The following is a 21,184-nucleotide window of genomic DNA, read 5'->3' on the forward strand; positions in this document are numbered from 1 at the left end:
GGGGAGGTAGTCACAGCACATTTCTGCATAGACAAATACATCATGACTTTCCTGACAACCTAATAGGTGAGAGGTAGAGTCAAGAGAGGGTATTAGTGATTTTCTTGTAAAGATGGAAGATTTTATGGCATGCTGTTATATTGATGGGACTGAGGGGGCATTGAGGTGTCACTAACAATGCAGAAAAATGAGAGGAGATGTTGGAGTGATGTCCTCGAGTAGGCGAAAAGACATGGGGCCTAGCCGCAAGGGGAGAGGTTGGCTTCCAATAACAGCTGGGGGAGCTCATCCATAATACAAGGGAAGGCAGAGTACAGGGCACAGATGCTGGTGGGTCCCACCTCTATATGTTTTGGTTGAATGAGCGGTCAGCCAGTAGGGACTGGCCACACTTAGGACAGTCTCCCTAGTGGCCTGCCACTGGGAGTCTTTCCCTGACCTATCTTGTGAAGAGAGGCCAACCTGCCAGGTAGTATAGTTAACTGGGACTGGTCTAGCTGGTTAATGTCAGGATTTGAATGCTGACATTGTTCTGATTGCCAAGACTTTATTTAGCACAGTTAGCTTGAAAGGCAAGGAACAATTGGATGGGTCCCTGCTGAGTAGCCTATCTCCTGGCGGTGGAATGTCACACACTCTTGTGCCCCAGGGTTCTCATCTCACCTGGTCCTCTCTCTTGCAAGCCCCACCCCTGGGGCACTTGAATTTGTGACTAGTGGTTTCTACTATAAGAAGATAAGACAATTGTTTTTGGTGAGAGGGGAAAGGGAACTCACTGGTTGGGGGGGAAAGGTTTTGTGTCAGGATCGGCAAGTCTCAGAAGGTGCACGAGCAAGTGGCTATGTCAGTGAGGACATGAGTCACTCAAGTGGGCAAGAAGATGCTTGGCAGTGCTGCCAGGTTTCCCGGGGAAGTGTCACACAAGCCGGACTGTCTTTGTCTTTCTTGGTATCTAGTTGAACATTGCTTATAAAGAGCTTAGTGAGAACTAAAATTGTTCCTGTGTGTACGGTCCTGGATTAGCTGCTTTTCCGTTCTAAACAGCTTTGTAGCCGTACCCACATATTACTGACTGCATTTCTCAACTGCTAAACTAGTCATGAAAATTCTATCTGATCTTTTGGTAACATCAGGTCACAGGGATAATTTTAACGGCTAACATAAGCAGTATTATTGCTGGCTTGGGTTCAGACTATGTCTTGTGATCTGGACGACTCTTTTGAGATTCTATCAAGTTAAAATTAGAATACTTATTTTAAGAGATGTGTGCAAGCTGAGACAAATCCCCATTACTGGGTCAGAATGAATGGCTCTCAGTAATTTAGAGACAATTGTGACATGTACCCAACTTTTTGTTTTTAATGCTGGCTGATAATTTGGTGGATAAATCAGGGAGTGAGTCAGTGGATCTTCTGTCTGACCTTGTTCTGGGTTGAGGTCAGTTGAACTTTATCTTTTGACATCAGCATTTCTCTTTCTTATTCATTTGGCTCAATGGTTTGCTTTTAACCAGCCAAAATAAATTCTGACTGACACCTAATTGTTATCTTTGGTGGGAGAGAGATAACATTAGAAAAATACCCTAGGTAACCCTTCTTTAAAGTATATCTTCAAATCTGCATGCAGACCAAAAACGCTCTTTTAAGCAAGAAGTAACATCCCCCTTTTACTTATGACCTCAGCTCTTATTTCATTTTGATATGGTTATTTTGGATTTTTATAAATGACTTCATAAGGTTATAATCGATTTATGAGGTTAAATCGATGAAAGCAAGAATGATATTTAAAAGCATTCTTCAGGGAGCATGATCGAAATAAAAATAATCCAAATTTATAACTAGATTAATTGAAACTCTAGATACAAAAAAACTACAGTAGTGGGGCCGGCAAGTGGCATGGTGGTTAAGGGCGCTGGACTCCCACATGGCTGACCGTGGTTTGAGTCCCAGACCTGGCAGCTTGCTTTCTCACTTTACCTCTCTCGCTCTGTCCCTGTCTGTTCAAAATTAAAATAAATAAATAAAGTTAAATAATTCTTTAAAAACAAAACAAAAACTAGTGTTCCAAACCTTTCACTCACCTTTTTGTGTGTGTAATATGTCTTATTATGAAAGCTAATAGAGCAAGCTCTTCAGGCTCCTTTGCTGAATAAATACATACTGTCTTATTATCTGGTTAGATATTTTATTATCTGGTTAGAGCATAATTTCATGGTAGGCTAAAAATCTATGGAAACTGCATTATGAGATACACTGTACATAAATTTCAAAAAATGTTTACACCATAGTAAACTTGTACTTCTGTCTTCCCAAAAAGTTTTGGAGTCTCCTGGTATAGTAAGAGGTAAAGAGACTCCTCAGCCTTCTCTATAAGTGACCAGAATTGGGCCCAGACAGTATTCCCTCTATCAAGCCAAGGGCGGCCCTAAATGATTTCCAGGAAAATACTTGTGATGACTACCTCATACCAAACTGCAAAGTCTGTCTTCACTTCCCTTCCACCTTGCGGTCTAAGCCCCATTTCTCCCAATTAGCAGCTACCTTACCACCCCTCCTGCCCTCCTTTCACCCTCACAGGGCCACGGGCTGGCCCAGACCTGCCACACGCAGTGCCTCACTCTGGCCTGCTCCTTGTTCTCTCCTCCTGCTCCCTACTGCTGTCTGTGTCCGTAGATGTTAGGTGCATGGCAGTTAGAGCACATGTGCTCACTACCCAGAGCATCTGGATGAGGGTTGCTGTTCCTTGCTGGCCAGAAACAAGGCTGACAGTAGCCTGACCTGTGACATCGGAAGCTTCTGCCCACTTTCTGGATGGATGTGCCAGCATCTTTCTTACCCCTTCGCATGCTTCTCTCTGCCTTCGCGTTCCTGAATCTAAAGGAGCTATTTCTGATCTATCCCTCAATAGTCTGGCCCCAGTTAGTTTTCTTTTTATTTTTCACTTTAAAATTGACACGTCGTGATCCCAATAGTCACATACTAGTGAGGTACAGAGTGATTCTGCAGCAGCGAATACCATGTGTAATAATCAGATGACCATAATTGACATATCCATTATCTGAAACATTTGTTATTACTTTGCATTGAGAACATTCAAACCCTTTCTTTTAGCTAATCTGAAATATACAGTAATATTAACTATAGTTACCCTACTAGACTATATCACATTAAAACTTGTTTTTTTATATAACTATAATTTTGTATCCCTTAACCAACATTTCTCTATCCCCTCCAGTAATCTACCTTTCCTGGTGTCTAGTAATTATTATTCTCCTGTTTATTCTATGAGATTTTTTTTTTAACATTTTGCCATAGGGCATGTGTGCTCACCAGAGAGAGACAGTGAGAAGGAAAGTGAGAAATCACCCCCCACGGAGATCACCACACAGCAATCCCTTCTCTTCCATTCTCCTCTCGGGATTTTGGGCGTGCACGTGCATGCACCCAGCATGATTTTCAAGCTGCTGGGTGTGGGACTCAAACCACAGTAGTCTATGTGGGAGTCCAGCACTGTTACCACTTAGCCACTTGCTGGCCCCAAGGTCATCATTTTTAGTTTCCACATCTGAGTGGGAATATGTGGTATTTCTCTTCGTATGCCTGGCTAGCCCATTTTGCCTCACTTGTGAAGATTTTATCATTTTTTCAACAGCTGTGTAATATTTTAGTGTGCATATGGGTGGGGAGGTAGGGACACATTTTCTTTATCCATTCATCTGTTGATGGACACCTAAGTCGTTTCCATATCTTACCTCCCGTGAATAATGCTATGGTAATCCTTGGAATGCAGCTAGCTCTATGACATACTGATTTCCTTCCTTTTGGATATATGCCTAGTAGCGGGGTCGACATATCATACAGAAGTTCTGTTTTTAGTTTTTTAACTGAACTCCATGCTGTTTTTCATAAAGGTAATAATAATTTAAATTACCACCAGCAGTGTAAAAAGCATTCTCCTTACTTGTCTTTGTCAGCATTTGTTATTATTTTATTTTCCCTTTTTTTTTTTTTTTAAGGTTTTTGCCATAGGCCAGAGAGAGACAGTGAAAGGGCAAGTGAGAAATCACCTCCTCCCCAACCCAAGGGGGAATGGCCATGCCACAATCCACAGTCCCTTCTCCTCTGTTCTCCTCCTGGGGTTTTGGGTACACACGTACATGCACCCTGCATGATTGTCATCTGGGACTCAAGCTGCCATTGGCCACATGGGAATCCAGCACCTTAACCACTTTGCCACCTGCCGGCCCTATTTTTTGTCTCTTCTATGGGTTCTGGAAAAGTCTACCTGGAGTGAGATAATATCTCACTGTGATTTGGGTTTGCATTTCCTTGATGATTATGATGCTGAGCACTTTTTCATGTGCTTGTTGGCCATTCATATGTCTTCTTTTGAGAAATGTCTGTTTAGATCATTTTATAATTGGATTACAGTCGACCCTTCACATGGGTTTGAACTGTGTGGGTCCACCTATGTGCCGATTCGTTTTCAAAGACTAGACAGGTGATTCATCTTGTAATCAGGTAACTTTGGTATTGATCAATATAGTATAGGAACACTATAAATGTGTTTTTTCTTCCTTATTATTTTTGTCAAGAAAATTTTTTCTAGCTTTCCTAATTGTAAAAGTACAGTATATAATGTATATAATATACAAAATACCAGCGAACCAACTGTTTATGTTATCAGTAAAGCTTCCTATTAATAGTAAGCTATTGTAGTTAAGTTCAAAGTTATATGTGGATTTTTGACTGCATGGGGTATTGGCCCCTAACTGTGATGGTGTTCAGGGTCAAATATTTGTTTCTTTGCTGCTGAATTGGTGAGTTCCTTGAATACTCTAGTTTTTATATTAATTCTATCAGATGCATAGTTTTCTCCCATTCTGTATCTTGTCTCTTCCTGTTGTTGATAGTTTCATTTTCTTCACAGAAGCTTTTTAGTTTTATATACTCTCATTTACTTATTTTTAGTTTTGTGGGCCTGTGTTTTTGAGGTTTTAAACCTCTTTGCCCAAATCAATGTCCTAAAGCATTTCTCCTATGTTTTCTTGTGGTAGTTTCTTAGTTTTGGATCTCATATTTAAGTCTTTAATCCCTTTTGAATTGGTTTTGGTGTATGGTGAAAGACAAAAGTCTTATATTCTTGTGCATGTGAATGTTCCGTTTTCCCAGAACCATTTAGTAAAGGTGCCATCTTTTCTCTAATGAATGTTCTTGGCATTTTTGTTGAAAAGCAGTTGATTTATTGAAAAGCAGTTGAGTTTATTTCTGGATTCTCTGTTCTGTTCTATTGACCCTTATTTTGCTTTCTGACTAGTACCATGCTGTATTTGTCCCTGCAGCTTTGTAGTACATTTTGGTATACAGTAGTCTGATGCCTCCAGTTTTATTCATTTTGCTTAGGACTGCTTTGATTATTTGTGGTGCCATATGAATTTTTATTATTTTTTTTATTTCTGTAAAGAATGCATTGGTATTTTGGTAATAAGCATTCCATTGAATCTGTAGATTAGTTTTGGTAGCATGGACAGTCTAATAATGTTGATAATATTGATTCTTCCAGTCCTCGAGCATGAGCTATCTTCCCACTTTGTGTGTGTGTGTGTGACTTACTCAATTTTTTTTCATCAGTGTTTTAGATTTTTCAGTGTAGAGATTTTCCATTTCCTTAGGTCAGTCACATAACATAGTGATTAAGGGATCTGCATCCAATATGGTGGAGCATAAGGTTCAAATTCTGGCCCCCAGTGGCTTAAGAAACACTCTGGGCATGTGTGTGCATGCACACTCAATTCGAAAATCCAAAATCAAGTCCCAATAGGATGGAGAGTTAGAGAAGGGATTGTGTGTGACCAGCACTTATGGGGGCGGGAGGGGAGTGTTTTTCCCTCTTGCTCTTTTCCTCTTTTTGTCTCTCTCTGGTGAGTGTACATGCCTTCTGGCTCATAACAAAAAGGGAGATTTCTCACCTCTTGGGTTTATTTATTCCTAGGCATTTTATATTCTTCATAACAATTATAAATGGAATTTAAAATTTTCTCTCCAGCTAATTCATTTTTGGTATATAAGAATGCTATTGATTTTTTTGTGTATTGACTCACTTCCAGCAACTTTATTTATTTATCAGTTCTAACAGTTTTCTGGTAGAGTCTTCATATATAGTCTGTAGGCATATAGACAGGGTCACATTATCTGCAAATAGGGACAGTTTGACTTCCTCCTTTCCAATTTGAGTGTTCTTTCTGTCTCTCAGTCAGGACTTCTTCCAGTTGTGCATTTAGTAACAGTAGTAAAAGAGGACATCCTTCTCTTATTCCAGTTCTTAGGAAAAAAGCTTTCAACTTTTCTTCCTTCACTATGATGTTAGATGTGAGTTTGTCATATACGGCCTTTATTGTGTTGAACTATGTGCTTTCTCTGCCTATTTGCTTGAGCATTTGTACCATGAAGAGATGTTGCTTCTTATTTTTTTGTAGCATATGACAAAATTTATTTCTTTTTAAGTTTTTTTTTCACATTATTTATTATTTGTTTTTTGTATATACTTTCAATCATATTGTTTGGCTTACCATGAGACCATTTCGATATGTGCACATTTCTCCCCAGACCCGTTGATCAAAATATTTTTAACAGATAACGCCATACCTCCTCATCCTGTCAATGCTCTTCCTCCATATCCCTTCTCCAAATGTCCTTCGTTAGGCCCCACTCCTCCACATACACCTCATCTGACATTCACGCCCATCTCTTGTGTTTGTTCAACCGTTAGTCAATCAGTTTCAGTCATAGAATGCAGACATACAGTATATGTTAAGTAGGGACATACAATGTCTCTCCTTCAGAGGAGATGTTGCATTTTATCACATGCCTTTTCTGTGTTAAGATCATCATACAGTTTTTGTCCTTCATTCAGATGATGTGGTGTATTATGTTTATTGGTTTGTGTACGTTGAACTATTCTTGCATTCCCTGGGATAAATCCCACTTGATTATGGTGTATAATCTTTTTGATGTGCTGTTGGATTTGGATTTGCTAGTATTTTACTGAGGATTTTTGTGTTATGAGCATCAGGGATATTAGCCTTTAGTTTCCTTTTATTGTGTTTTTGTCTAGTTTTGGTATCAGGATAATGCCGGCCTCATAGAATGAATTTAATAAGGTTACTCCTCAGTATTTTTTTTGAATAGTTTAAGGAAAATTGGTATTAGTTAGTCTTTAAAAATTATGTAGAGGACTGGCCATGTTGCCTAGTGGTTATGGAAGCCAGTACCTATATAACCAACCGTGGTTCAAATGCTCATACTTGCAGCTTGAAAAACACACTGAACATGTGTATGTGTGTGTACATGCCCCAAATCCCAACAGGATGGAAAAATGGAAGCAAAGGGATCGTGGGATGACCATGCCCTTCCCCCCACTGTATCTCTCTGGTGAGCACATGGTCCTTCTCGGGAAAAAAAAAAATTCTTAATGCAAGTTTCATAGAATTCAGAGTGAAGGCATCCAGTCCTGGGTTTGTCTTTAGTAAGAGAGTTTATATTGCTGACTTAATCTCATTACTAATTACTGATCTACTCAGGTTTTCTGTGTCTTCCTGGTCAATAGTAGGTTATATGTGTCCACAAGTTTATTCTTTTCCTAGATTGACTGGTTTATTGGCATATAGTTGTTCATAATAGTTTCTAATGATCTTTTGGATTTCTGTGGTATGCATTATTAAGTCTCTCCTTTTTTTAAAAAATCATTTCTGATTTTATTTATTTGGGTCTTTTTAAATTTTTTTCCTTAGCCTACGTTGGTTTGTCTCAATTTCATTTATCTCTGCTTTATCTTTATTATTTCCTTCTGTGAACTTTGGTTTTAGTTCTTGCTTTTCTCGTTTCATCATTAGGTTATTTGAAATGTTTCTGCTTTTCTTCTTAATGTAGGCACTTATTGCTGTAAATGTCCCTCTTAGTATTAATTTTGCTGTATCCTATAGATTTTGGTATGTAGCATCTTCATTTTTATTTGTTTCCAGAAATTTTGGAATTTTCTTTTTAATTTTTATTTACTCAGTGGTCACTCAGGAGCATGTTGTTTAGTTTTCATGTATTTGTATGCTTCCTAGTGTTCCTCTTATAATAGATTTCTAAAGATTTACTCCATCATAAACAAAAATGACACCTAATATGATTTTTTGTTTCTCTCAATTTTTTGAGACTTGTTTTGTGACCTAGTATGGTCTGTCCTGAAGGATGCCCCATGTGCTGATGAGAAGACTAATCCGCAGCTATTGGATAAGGTATTCCCTAAATGTTAGATTCATTTGGTGTCGGGTGAACTGTTAGTCTGATGTTTCTTTTGAATTTTCTGACTAAATGGTATGTCCATTGCCAAGAGTGGGGTGTTAAGGCCTCCAACTATTGCTGTATTGGAGTTTATCTCTTTAGTTCTGGTAGCTTTTGCCTCGTGTATTTGTGAACTCTGGTGTCGAGTACATATGCACTTGTAATTGCTTTACCTTCTTACTGAATTGATCTCCTTGTTATTACATAATGACCTTTGTCTCTTTTTACAGTGTTTAGTCTGTTTTATAGTCTATCAGTGTAGCTCCTTCTGATTACTTTTGTTTTCTATTTACGTAGGATATCTCTTCCTGTCCTTTTACCTACAGTTTATGTGTGTTTTACAAGTGAAGTGACTTTCTTGTAGGCAGCATACACTTGGGTCTGGTTTTATTACCATTAGTCTATATTTTTTTAATTGGAGACTTTAATACATTTATATTCTGAATTATAGATAAGTGAGGACTTAACTCCTGTCATTTTATTGGTTGTTTCCTGGTTGTTTAATATATTCTGTTTCTTTCTTATTTTGCAGTTTGGTTTTTTTTTTTTTTTTTTTGTGCTGATAATGATTAATTATTTTCTGCTTCTTGTTTGTGTATGTGTTCTACCAGTGATTTTTGTCTTTTCACATGTTTTCATGAGTGTAGTTAATCCTTTTTTGCTTCCTCATATGATTTAACAATTTCCTGCACGTTTCTTGTAAGGCTGGACTTGTGATCCCATCAGTTTTTGCTTGTCTGGGAAAAACTTCATTTCTTCTTCAGTTCGGAAAAACTGGTTTGCTGGCTATACTATTCTTGGTTGGCGGTTTTTTCTTTTAGAGTTTTGAATATGTCATCCCTTTCTCTCCTGGCTTACATAGTTTCTGCTCAGAAATTTTCTGTTAGGCTGGTGGGAGTTCCCACAAATGTAACTTGTCATCTTTCTCTTATTGCCTTTAGAATTCTCTTTGTCTTTGACTTTTGGCAGTTTAATTATAAGATGCCCCAGAAAAGACCTCTTTGGGATAAATCTGTTTGGAATCTTTGAATTTCTTATACCTGAATGTTCATATCTCTTCTGATATTTGTGAAATTTTCAGTAATTATGTTATTAAGTAAATTTTCTGTCTTTATAATGCATAATATAAATGCTTGTTTGCTTGATGGTATTCCGCAAGTCCTGTAGGCTGTCCTCATTCTTTTCCATTCTTTTGTCTTTGATTCAACCTCAAAAGATGTCAAGGTTAGATTCTAGTCTGCTGGAGAAGTTGATCTAGTCTGCTGGTGAAGTTCTCTTTTGTACTCTTTTATTTCATTTATTAAGTTCTTCAATTTGAGGATTTCTGTTTGGTTTTTATTTCTATCTCTTTGTTGAATGCGTCATTCTGGTCATGGATTCTTTTCCTGATTTTGTTGGATTGTCTGTTTTCTTTTATCTTAGTCACTGAGTTCCTAAGAGTCATTATTTTGAATTATTTTTTCAAGCATTTCAAAGATTTTCTTTTGGGTATCTATTACTGGAGAATTAGTCTGCTCCTGTGGAGGTGTCTTGTTTCATTGCTTTTTTTCTTATGTTTCTTATGTCCCCACATTGATACCTGCACATTTGGTGGTACAGTTGCCTGTTTTTATTTTTATGGAGTACTAGTATTTTTTTTTGCGTGTGTGTGAGAGGTTTTTGCTATAAGAAGCGTGTGCTCACCAGGAAGACAGAGAGAGACAGACAGACAGAAAGTGAGAAATCACCCACCGGGGGAATGGCCATGCCACAATCCCTTCTACTCCATTCTCCTCTTGGGATCTTGGGCACATACGCACATATGCCTGGCGTGAGTTTAAGCCACTGGGTCTGGGACTCAAACCACAGTCTACTATGTGGGAGTCCAACGACGTATCCATTACACCAACTGCTGGTCCCTGGAGTAGTATTCTTCACAAAAAAACCTATTGAGGATGTGTCCTATAGTGTCAGTTGAGTAGGATATTTTGTCTTTCATTCCGAGTCAAAATAGAGAGTACCCATGTGATTTCTTCAGTTGCAATCAATGTCAGCATCTATGAGTACCTCAGTGTTTTAGACTACAAGTATTTGTGGCAGTAGTGCTACCAGGTGGGGTTGGGTGCTGTGGTCCCTGTGGTCCTGGCCCTACTGTTCAGTCACCCATCTGGTGTGGTGAGATGTGGGTGGGGTCTCAAGGATATGGTGACATGGAGATATTGGTTGTCAGGCAAGTTTCACTCCAGCAATGGCTCTGTTTTCCAAATGGTGCTGTTTTATTCCAGCTTGAGTCCTGGGGGTGAGGGAAAACCTGCATAAGGGTTTTCCCTGAAGTTATTCAGCAACATAGATTTCAGGAAATTGCCTACACTGGCATAGGCTCTTGAGGACAGTTGGGTGCGTGGGCAGGTAGGATTGTAGTAGTCCACAGCGGTAATGGGGAATGTTGGGGATCTCTTGCCTATCTTTCCCCACCAATGAGGAGGCTCTTCTAGCTCTGGCAGGCCAACTGGTCAGCTGATCTCAGCTGGATGCCTCACTTGTCTTTGTCGCCATCTTGAGTCTCGGTGTTTCAGAAGGCTTCATACATTCCTTTGTGGATTCCAGTGTTCTTCCTTAAATATTCCATTCAAAGTGGGTATATTTATTGTTTTTTCTTCATAGAATAGATGAGTACTGGATACTTTCTAGTTAGATATCTGATCCCTCAGTTCTCAGTGTATTTTTTTAGAAGCTTACTCACATCCTTTATTTTCTGATTTGTCTTATTTTGTTGCAGAAATTTGGGTAGCTATTGCGAAGTTACATCAACCTGTGCAGTGCCACCTCCCACAAACCTGGTCACCTTTCTTGTCCCTCCCTCCATCATACTAGCACCTAGGAAATTCTTCACCTTAAGTTAGAAAGGGCCATTTTGCCCACATTTAGGACCTTTTAAGATTTCAGTTTTTGCCTCAAACAAGCTTATCAGGGAACTTATTAAAACTAAGACTGCCCTTCTATGGAAGGATTGTGGGCGTGGGTTTTCACCTTGTAGACAAAAGAAGAAGATCTTTCCTCGAGCCATGGTGGGGAAAGCCAGTGCTTTAACATTAAAGAGACACTCAGTGCCACACATTTATGAAGGTGGAGCCCAAGACCTAGCCACCATGACATGACAGTGGGTAGACTGTCTGCAAATGGCGTCCTGTTGATTTTTTTTTTTTTTAGAGGTTTTCGCTACAGGGCTCATGCACTCGCCAGACAGACAGAGAGAGACATAGAGACAGAAAGCAAGAAATCACCCCCCAGGGGGGATGGTCACGCCGCAATCCCTTCTCCTCCATTCTCCTCTCGGGATCTTGGGCACGCAACGTCCTGTTGATTTTCAAGAGGAAGGCCATGGGCCACATGGGAAGGTCTCTGACAGCATGATGCCGATATCCAGGGAGGTTTCAGAGGGCCTCTACAGGGCTCATGCACTCGCCAGACAGACAGAGAGAGACATAGAGACAGAAAGCAAGAAATCACCCCCCAGGGGGGATGGTCACGCCGCAATCCCTTCTCCTCCATTCTCCTCTCGGGATCTTGGGCACGCAACGTCCTGTTGATTTTCAAGAGGAAGGCCATGGGCCACATGGGAAGGTCTCTGACAGCATGATGCCGATATCCAGGGAGGTTTCAGAGGGCCTGGACTAGGTGTGGGGAGAACCTGTGCCACACTGGGGCATAGACAGAGCCAGAGGCGGAGGCGTACACTGCCTACTGCAGCAGAGGACTGGCTGTCTCAGGTGCAGCTCACTGAGGTCATTGTCCCCATCTCTACATGAGCTCGAGTTCTGGTTCACAGAGTGAGGTGCTGGAGAGTAGCTGGGGAGGCCCAGACATGTCCAGCACAGTCTACTCGTGAGTCACAGTGGTCCTGAGAAGCACCACCCACTTCTTGTTCTCCTCCTTCCCCTTCATTCCAAATCTTTGTGCAGACTGCATCCTTCTAAGAATAGTCTTTCTCTAGACTGTTTGTGCTGAGTTGCTTGCTTCGTAATTTTCATTCCCAGCGTTTATTATCTCTTGGTAGGTCCTCGACTGCACATGGGGTATTCCCAGGGCTCTCAGGCCTACCTTTCCCACTCTCAGATTGACTGTCACAGACATGAAGTTAATCCATGGATTACCAAATGTCCCTCTCTGACAGCACCCTTATAATTCTGGGATTGACTTACAATAACTGCCTAGTCATGGTTGAGAACCTTGGCTCTAAAGTCAGACTGCCTTGGTGCCCAGCCCTGCCACTCATCAGCCATGTGATACTCAACAAGTTATTTAACTTCTTCTTGCCTCGCTTCCCTCATATAGTCACTGTAGAAATTAACCGAGGTAAACCATGCACATGCTAGCCAGCACCTGGCACATGTGAATACTCATGTGAGTTATTATATTACTCCTGTTTAATCCTTTGCGAATGGTCAGCAGAGCAGGTTAGAGAGAGAGTCCACTGTATTCACACTCTAATTGTGCTAGTACCATGTTGTGACTGCGTATGACATTCACCTTAGGTCTAGGCAGATCACGGGATGAGGCTTGATGGTCAGTTAACACTGGAGGAGCAGACAGCTCTGTGGTTACAGGCTGGGAAGCTGAGTCAGGAGGGGTGAGTGTCTGGGAAGGTGGAGGGAACACCTTCTTATTCCTATGTGCTCTATTCTGGTTGAAGGCTTAAGGGTTCTTTTTGTTTTTATTTCCAGATGGCATATGTGCTCATCAGAGGGAAAGACTTTGTTGAGCTGCAAGTGTCATGGAACTGACTTCCGGCCCTCTGCGAAAGAGAGAAAAAGCACCCCCAATGGGGCATGCATGGTTACACTGCAGTGTAGCTTCCTGTGTTTCGCCATCTTGTCAGCATTTAGAGTCCACATGCACAGCATGTTTTTCAACTGTCTGAGCCAGGATTCAAACTGTGGCTGGCCATGTACGGTCTGCTTCATTAACCACTGCAGTGCACGGCCAGCCCAGGCTTTTTATTGCTAGAATGAGTTGCCCCTCTCCGGCCTCAGCCTACAACACAGTAGTGTCAGATCTCTGAGAAGGCTAACCCCATCACTATTAGACCATTTGTTGAAGGCAGTTATCCTGAATCCTGTCCATTTTTCCCAGGCATTGTCCAGGCCCCATTTCCTACACAAAGCCTCCTCAAAATCCCACCTGTGGTCATTGCTTTGGAATTTCCGTGCCTAATGTCTGCATTACCCCTGGTAGCCCTGAGTGGTTGCCTTGCCTGTATCATTATTTTTATGTCAATGACTCATCTGCCTACTTGGACACACACTGAGCCTTTGCCCTGGTCTAGTTTGTTTTGTTACTAGTAACAGAAAATACCTGAAATTGGGTCATTTAAGAAAACAGCTCACGATGTGGAAGTCCAAGGTCCCACGGCCACATGTGGTAGGTGTCTTACAGAGTCCTGGTCCTATCGTGTGGGTAAGAGCAGAGCGGAGAGGCCACGTCCATCAGTCTCTCTGTTCTGGTCTCATTCTCTCTTCTTATAAACCTACCAGAACCCAATCATGGGAGCCCCACCCTAATGACCTTAATCCTTATTGCTCCCCCAAAACCAAACCTTTTGGCACCATAAGTGGAACAATTTTCACCCTCTTAATCTCATTACAGTGACTCAACACATGAAATGTGGGGGGACACATTCGAACTGTAAGAGTGCTTCACACTCAGCAGTTGTTTATTTAATTGATAGCCCTATTTGTGCACAAATTGGGCATTATAATTTCTGTTCTTTTAAGGATAACATTGAGTGTGTACGTTTATATGTAATTGTGTAAAATACATGTGCAGGAGCTGGCAAGTGGTATGGTGGTTAAGGTGTTGTTCTCCCATATGGCAGAACACAGTTCGAGTCCCAGACCTGGCAGCTTGCTTTCTCACTTTGCTTTCTCTCTCTCTCTCTTTCTATCTCTGGTCAAACTAAAAACTAATAATAAGTAAAAGTAAAATAATTCTTTAAAAATGTGTCTAAAAGAGTAAATTTGGGGACATCAGGTATCCCCTTCATTTGCAGAAGAAATGCACCATTGAATTAATTATCTTTAAGAGGAAGGAACTTTACATATCAACTCTATTTTTCTTGCATGTTGGGGTGGCAGCATCTTACCATAGTATGGTTAGAGGTCAGGCCTGTGAAACAGGCAAAACTGTGCCAGATTCCTGGAGAACTCACTTGGGTCTTTGATCCTCAGTGAACACATTAGTAAAATCTACTTTATAGGAATATTACTCTTCCTAATAATGTCCATGAAGAATTTGAGCCAAAGTATAGTTATTATCATCTGAGAGTTTACTATTTAATAGGCCCCTAACATTTCTGTTTTTCTTTTTTCGATTTTTTTCTATAGAGCACAAGCCCTTGCTGGAGAGAGAGAAAGTGAGAAATTATCCCCCCCCTCCCAGGGTGGATTGCCCCACCGCAGTCCCTTCTCCTCCCAGCTCCTCTCAGGATTTTGGGTACGCATGCACATGTGCCCAGCATGATTTTCAAGCTGCTGTGTCTGGGACTTGAACCGCAGCCACCATGTGGAATCCACTGCCCCAACCACTACACCACCTGGTCACCCCCAACATTTTTTTTAAGAGAAATTTTTACTGTAGGGCACATGTGATCTCCAGAGAGACAGAGTAACAGAGAGATAGAAAAGCGAGAAATCATCCCCCAGAGGAGATGGCCATGCTGCAGTCCCTTCTTCAGTCTGCCCTCAGGATTTTGGGCACACACATACCTGCTCCCAGCATGAGTTTTAAGCCGCCAGGTCCCAGACTCGAACCATGGTCAACTATGTGAGAGTCCAGCAACATATAATGCCATTTGCTAATGCCCACCCCAACATTTTAAAAATTATAAACTTTAGAAGATATGGGGGCCAACAGGCAGTATGGTGGTTGAGGTGCTAGACTTAATCCAGGTAGAATGACTATTACATTGGATTGTTGGAAAAGTCATGACACACTGTCGCACAGAAAAATACATCATGACTTTTCCAACAATCCATAAAGAAAAGACAAAATGTAGGGGCCAGCAGGTGGTTAAAGTGCTAGATTCCCACCTGGCCAGCAGAGGCTTGAGTCCCACACTTGGTGGCTTGAAAAGCACACCAGGGAAAACCCGCAGGTGATGTGATAGTTACGTCGCTGTACTCCCACATAGTTGACTGCAGTTCAAATCCCAGGCCTGGTGGCTTAAAACTCATGCCGGGCAAGTGTGTATGTGTGTGCACCCAAAATTCCAAGAGGAGACTGGAGGAGAAGGGATTGAGGTGTGGCCATACCCCTGGGGGATTTCTCACTTTCTGTCTCTCTGGTGGGTACACGTACCCTATAGCAAAAATCTCTGTAAATAACCTCAGCTGGGTTTGGAGTCAGATCAGTGGTTCAATCCAGATCTGTTTCATGATTTTCATTCTTCTGAAACCAGCAAGCAACCCAGAGCATGTTCTGCTGGCAGAAGCATGAACTTCTCAGGGAGGGTGAACAGAAACAAGCAGGGCTTCTGTAGGCAGGCTGTCCCTTCTGCCCACACTCCATTGGCCAAATCACCACATGACCGTGTCCAAAATTAGGTGGGAAAGCATACTTCCCCTGGGAGAAGAGGTGTGCACTTGCTAAGCGGTCATCTAATCTTACATATGGACATCTGGGTTGTCTCGTTTATGACCATTTCAAACAATGCTGCTGCTGTGAACATTTCGATATCCCCTGCTGCACATGAGCAAGAATTGCTTCAGGTATATGCCTCGGGGCTGAGCTTATGGTGTGTGTGTCAGGGGGAGCTTGAGCATGTTCAGTCTGACTGGGTTAGGTGATACCGAATGTTTCCCACGTGGTTGTGCCTTTTCTGTCCATGATGGATTGGCACTTCAGTTGTTACATTGAACCACTGCTTTTGCATTTTTATATGTATTTAATGCGCAGTTGAATAATTTTGAAAGTATCTGCCTCACAATTTCACTTAGATCAGTTTCTAGCCACTCCTGCAGGACAGAACTAAGTCCTGCTTATCTTTTTTTCAGTGCTCAGAATCTACTAACCATTTTAACCTGTGTTTGCCTGGCAGGTTTGGTGCAAGTGCCAAAGTTGTGCATTTCCTGGGACGGATCAAACCATGGAATTATACTTATGATCCCAAAACCAAAAGTGTCAAAAGTGAGTCTCATGATCCCACCATGATTCATCCTGAGTTTCTTAACCTGTGGTGGGACATCTTCACCATGAATGTTTTACCTCTGCTTCAACAATATGGCCTTGTGAAAGACACCTGCTCATACCTAAATGTGGTAGGTTTTTGTTTTTTCTTTTAGATAATTTAATGCTGCATTAAGAAAAAAAAAACTTGGTGTATCTATAGAGATGGGGTACACTTAGTGGTATTTGAAACAGAGATAAAGAAGATCTTGTGGACAGAAAACAATGACCATCTGGAGGGGTGAAATATTACCAGCAAAGTAGTAGCAGAAGTAAACTGTGTGGCAAATTTCATCAAATCTGAGAGCATAAGAGAGGTTTCGAGAGTTTTAAAATATGTACCTACATAACGTAACCATAAAATTCTTAGCCCATTGTCCTGCAAAGGATTCTGAAGTGTATAAAGAGTGCCCCATTTAATGTTTTAGAAACTGCAAATATATAAATGTGCCTATTTTATATGTGGCATTTGCTTAGAAGTTATTTCCAGTCAAAATCACAGTAACATGAATGAACAATAAATACTTATAAAATTATTTTGATACTCCAATTATATCTGTACTCCCATGGTTATATAGGATCTTAAAGAAACTTCTCCCAGCAGATGGTGTAATGGTTACATTGCTGGACGCCCACATAGTCAACCGAGGTTCAGGTCCCGGAGGCTTAAAACTCACCAGGCGCTGTGTGCATACATGTCCGAAATCCCAAGGAGAATGGAGAAGGGATCACAGCATGACCCTGGGGGAGGGGGGGTAACTTCTCACTTTGTCTCTCTCTGGTGAGTGCACGCACCCTATAGCAAAAATCTTCAAAAAAATGTATTTGTCGGACAAAGAAGAGTTTATGTTAACATTTAAAGTAATGACCCACTTTAAGTACATCTTTTCTCACTTTAAAGGTCCTCTTCTGAGGTTTGTTCTTGGAAGAATGGGAAGAGGTTGAGGAATTTAACTGTTATGTTATATATTGAAGATACAAAGAAGGGAATGAGTGAATTATAATCAAATAACCAGTTAATTACCTCCCCATTATTTGAAGAAATTGCTAGATATTCTCTTTTCTCTGGTATATATTTTAGCCATGTCCCTTCTTAGTATTTATGCCGAAATATAAAAAGAAAAAAAGGAGAGAAGTAAGTGACACTTAAATTCTTACTCTCTACATTTTATGGATCATAGTACACGTACAGCACTTGGTCAGTGCTTGGCACATAGCAAGTGCTTAGCAGACGTTGGTTGTCAACTTTACTCTAATGCAGGTCACACTCCAACTATATTTTTTATTCTTAATTGCAGTAGGGACTTATTCTCAGACAAAGCAGTAGTCATGCCTTCTTGGAACCAATAAATGGATTGTTGTTAATAAAATGAAGACTAGCAGTAAACCATGCAATTCCAAATATTGATTATAAGGTGTAGCCACTGACAGTCTTTCTGGTTTAAATTTTTTTTTGTTATTACTCAAGAAAATGTTTTTAATTAAGCTAATAAACTTTTTGGCAATGGAAAAAAAAGTTATTTTTGGATCGGGCCTGTAGTTAAGGGAGCAAGATCCCAAATGGCTGACTGCAGTTCCAATCCAATTCCAGCAGCTTGAAAAACACACTGTTCATGCATGCTTCCAATCCCAACAGGATGGAGAAATGAAGACAATGAGATCACTGCATGACTGTTTCTAGGGAAGGGGAGAGCTTTCTCCCTCTGTCTGGCAAGACTGCTTATCCTGACAATTAAAACACACACGCACAAACTTAACCATATTTAACCCTTACAACCACTCTATCAAATACTATTATTGTTCATATTCCCTTTATTTTTTCTTAATATTCCCTTTTTATACATAAATTAGGCATAAAGAAGTTATATAATTTGTCTTAGTTATATAACAGTAGCAGAAATTTGTACTGAAATCTAGATATGAGACTCTTATAATGGACACGTGTGTCAAAGTAACATGTGTCAAAATTGAAACGCGTGTCAAAATCGACATGCATGTCACAAATGACACATGTCAAGATCGACATGTGTCACAAATGACACGTGTCAAAATCGACATGTGTGTCACAAATGACAGGTGTCAAAATTGACACGTGTATCAAAATTGACATGAGTCACAAAAGACACATCTCTGAAATTTAACACATCTGTCAAAATTGGTACATGTGTCAAAATCAAGACATGTGTTTGTCAAAATCGGCATGTCAAAATCAACACGTGTATTGTTTTGTGGCAAAATCAACATCTGTGTCACAAAGGACATGTGCATTTGCATGTAAAATTGATGCATGTGTCAAAATCGACTCGTGTTGCTTATATTGCAAAATGGACATGCATGTCAAATTGGTCATGTGTCAAAATTGATGTGTCATTTGCATGTAAAAATGGGCACAGATGTCAAAATGGACATGTGTGAAAATGTACACACATGCCACAATTGATACTTGTGTCAAAAATGAAACACCTGTCATTTGTATGTCAAAATGAACACATCTGTCAAATTGGAAAGGTGTCAAAATTAACACACGTTATTCTGTCTAAATGAACACATCTTTGACACGTGTGAGAATATGTGTCATACACCACTTGCATGTCTTTTGGTACCACATCTTACTGTATTGCTGGGTGCCATGTCTTCTTGCACCACACCTTCATGTGCCACCTCTCCTCACTGTGCCACATAGTACCAGAAGATGTGACACTGGGAGACACGGTACTCAGATGTGTGGTACAGGCACACACAGGCATGACACAAGAAATACAGCACCCAGCAATACACCTGGAGACATGGTCTGGGAGCCAGTCAGAACTGGCTAGAACCAGTTTTGACCAGTTAGTTTAATCCAGTCAGAATCGGTCTGAGCTGGAAAGAACCAATCAGAACCAGTTTGAGCCAGTCAGAACCATTTTCAACCTATTTAAACCAGTCAGAACTGGTTTGAGCCAGTCAGAACCATTTTCAACCTGTTTAAACCAGTCAGAACCTGTTTGAGCCAGTCAGAACCATTTTCAACCTGTTTAGTCAGAATCGGATTAAACCAGTCAAAGCTGGTTTGAACCATTCTTAACCAGGCAGAAGCAGTGTAAACCAGCCTAAAACAGAACCAGTTTGAACTGGTCAGAACCAGTTTGAACTAGTTTAAGCCAGCAAGTTTGAACTGGTTTGATCTAGTAAGAACCAGTCATAACCGTTTTGAGCCAGTAGAAACCAGTTTGAACAGGTGTGAGCCAGTGAGAACCAGTTTCAACCAGTTCAAACCAGTCAGAACCAGTTTGATCCAGTTGGAACCAGTCAGAACTGGTTTAAACCAAGCCAGTCCAGTCAGAACTGGTCTCAACAGTTTGAACCAGTCATAGCTGGTTTGAGCCAGTCAGAACCAGTTTGAGCCAGTCAGAATCAGTCTGAACCAGTCAAAACCTGTTTGATCCAGCTAAAACCAGCTTAAGTTTTTGAAAACTGGTGTGATTCAGTCAGAGCTGGTTTTATCCAGTCAGAACCTGTTTGACCAGTCAGAGCTGGTTTGAACCGGCCAGAATCAGAACTGGCTGTAATCAGTTTGAACCACCGGTTTGAACTACTTTGATCTGGTGAACTAGTCAGAAGCAGTTTAAGCCAGTCTGTAGCAGTTAGATCTGGTTCAAACCAATCTAAGCCTGTCAGGACCAGTTTAAACCAGTCAGAACCAGTTCAAACTAGTATGAGCCAGTCAAAACCAGTCTGTGCCAGTTTGAACCAGTCAGAACCACTCAAAACCAGTTTGAACCAGTCATAGCCTGTTTGATCCAGCTAGAACCAGTTTGTGCTAGTCAGAACCAGTTCAAGTCTGTCAGAACTGGTGTGATTCAGTCAGAACTGGTTTAAACTAGATAGAGCTGGTTTGATCTGGTCAGAACTGGTTTGAGTGAGTCGTAACTGGTTTGAGTTGGTCAGAACCGGTTTGAACCAGTCGGAACCAGTTTGAGCTGGTCAGAACCAGTTTAAATCTGTCAGAACTGGTGTAACCCTGTCAGAATTGGCTTAAACCAGTCAGAGCTGATCTGATCCCATCTGAACCAGACTAAAGCCATCAAAAGCAGTTAAAACCAGTTTGAACCATTTGAATAAGTCAGAACCAGTGCGAACTGGTCTGAGCCAGTTGGAACTGGTTTAAACCAGTCAGATCCAGTTTGAACCAGTCAGAACCAGTTCGGACTGATATGAGCCAGTCTGAACCAGTTTCAACTAGTCATAACCAGACTGGTCTGAGCCAGTTGGAACTGGTTTAAACCAGTCAGAACTGGTGTGATCCTGTTAAACCAATTTGAACCAGTATGAGCTGGTCTGAACTGATTTGAGTTAGAACCAGTTTGAGGCAGTTGGAACGACTCAGAAGCAGTCAGGACCAGTTTGAGCCAGTCAGAATCAATTTGATCCAGTCAGAACTGGTTTGAGCCATTTTGAACCACTGGCTTGAGCTAGTTTGATCCAGTTTGAACCAGACTGATCCAATCATAGGCAGTTTAAACCAGTCTGAAGCAATCAGATCCAGTTCAAACCAGCCTAAATTTGTCAGATCAGGTTTAAACCATTCAGACCCAGTTTGAACCAGTCTAAGCCAGTAAGAACCAGTTTGATCCGGTCAGAACCATTTCAAATCGGCCTGAGCCAGTCAG

The 21,184-nt window shown here is 40.9% G+C and overlaps 1 protein-coding gene across 1 annotated transcript in view; it reads left to right on the top strand.

Moving 5' to 3' along the window:
• Positions 1-21,184, top strand: part of GYG1 (glycogenin 1) — a 44,060-nt gene that overhangs the window by 20,288 nt on the left and 2,588 nt on the right. The window contains exon 6 of the mRNA XM_006172074.3: positions 16,405-16,624. Within this exon, the coding sequence (XP_006172136.2) occupies positions 16,405-16,624 (220 nt within the window). The remainder of the gene's footprint in view (positions 1-16,404; positions 16,625-21,184) is intronic.

This window comes from Tupaia chinensis, unplaced genomic scaffold, assembly GCF_000334495.1.
Source record: "Tupaia chinensis unplaced genomic scaffold, TupChi_1.0 Scaffold000272_1, whole genome shotgun sequence".
NCBI lineage: Eukaryota > Metazoa > Chordata > Mammalia > Scandentia > Tupaiidae > Tupaia > Tupaia belangeri.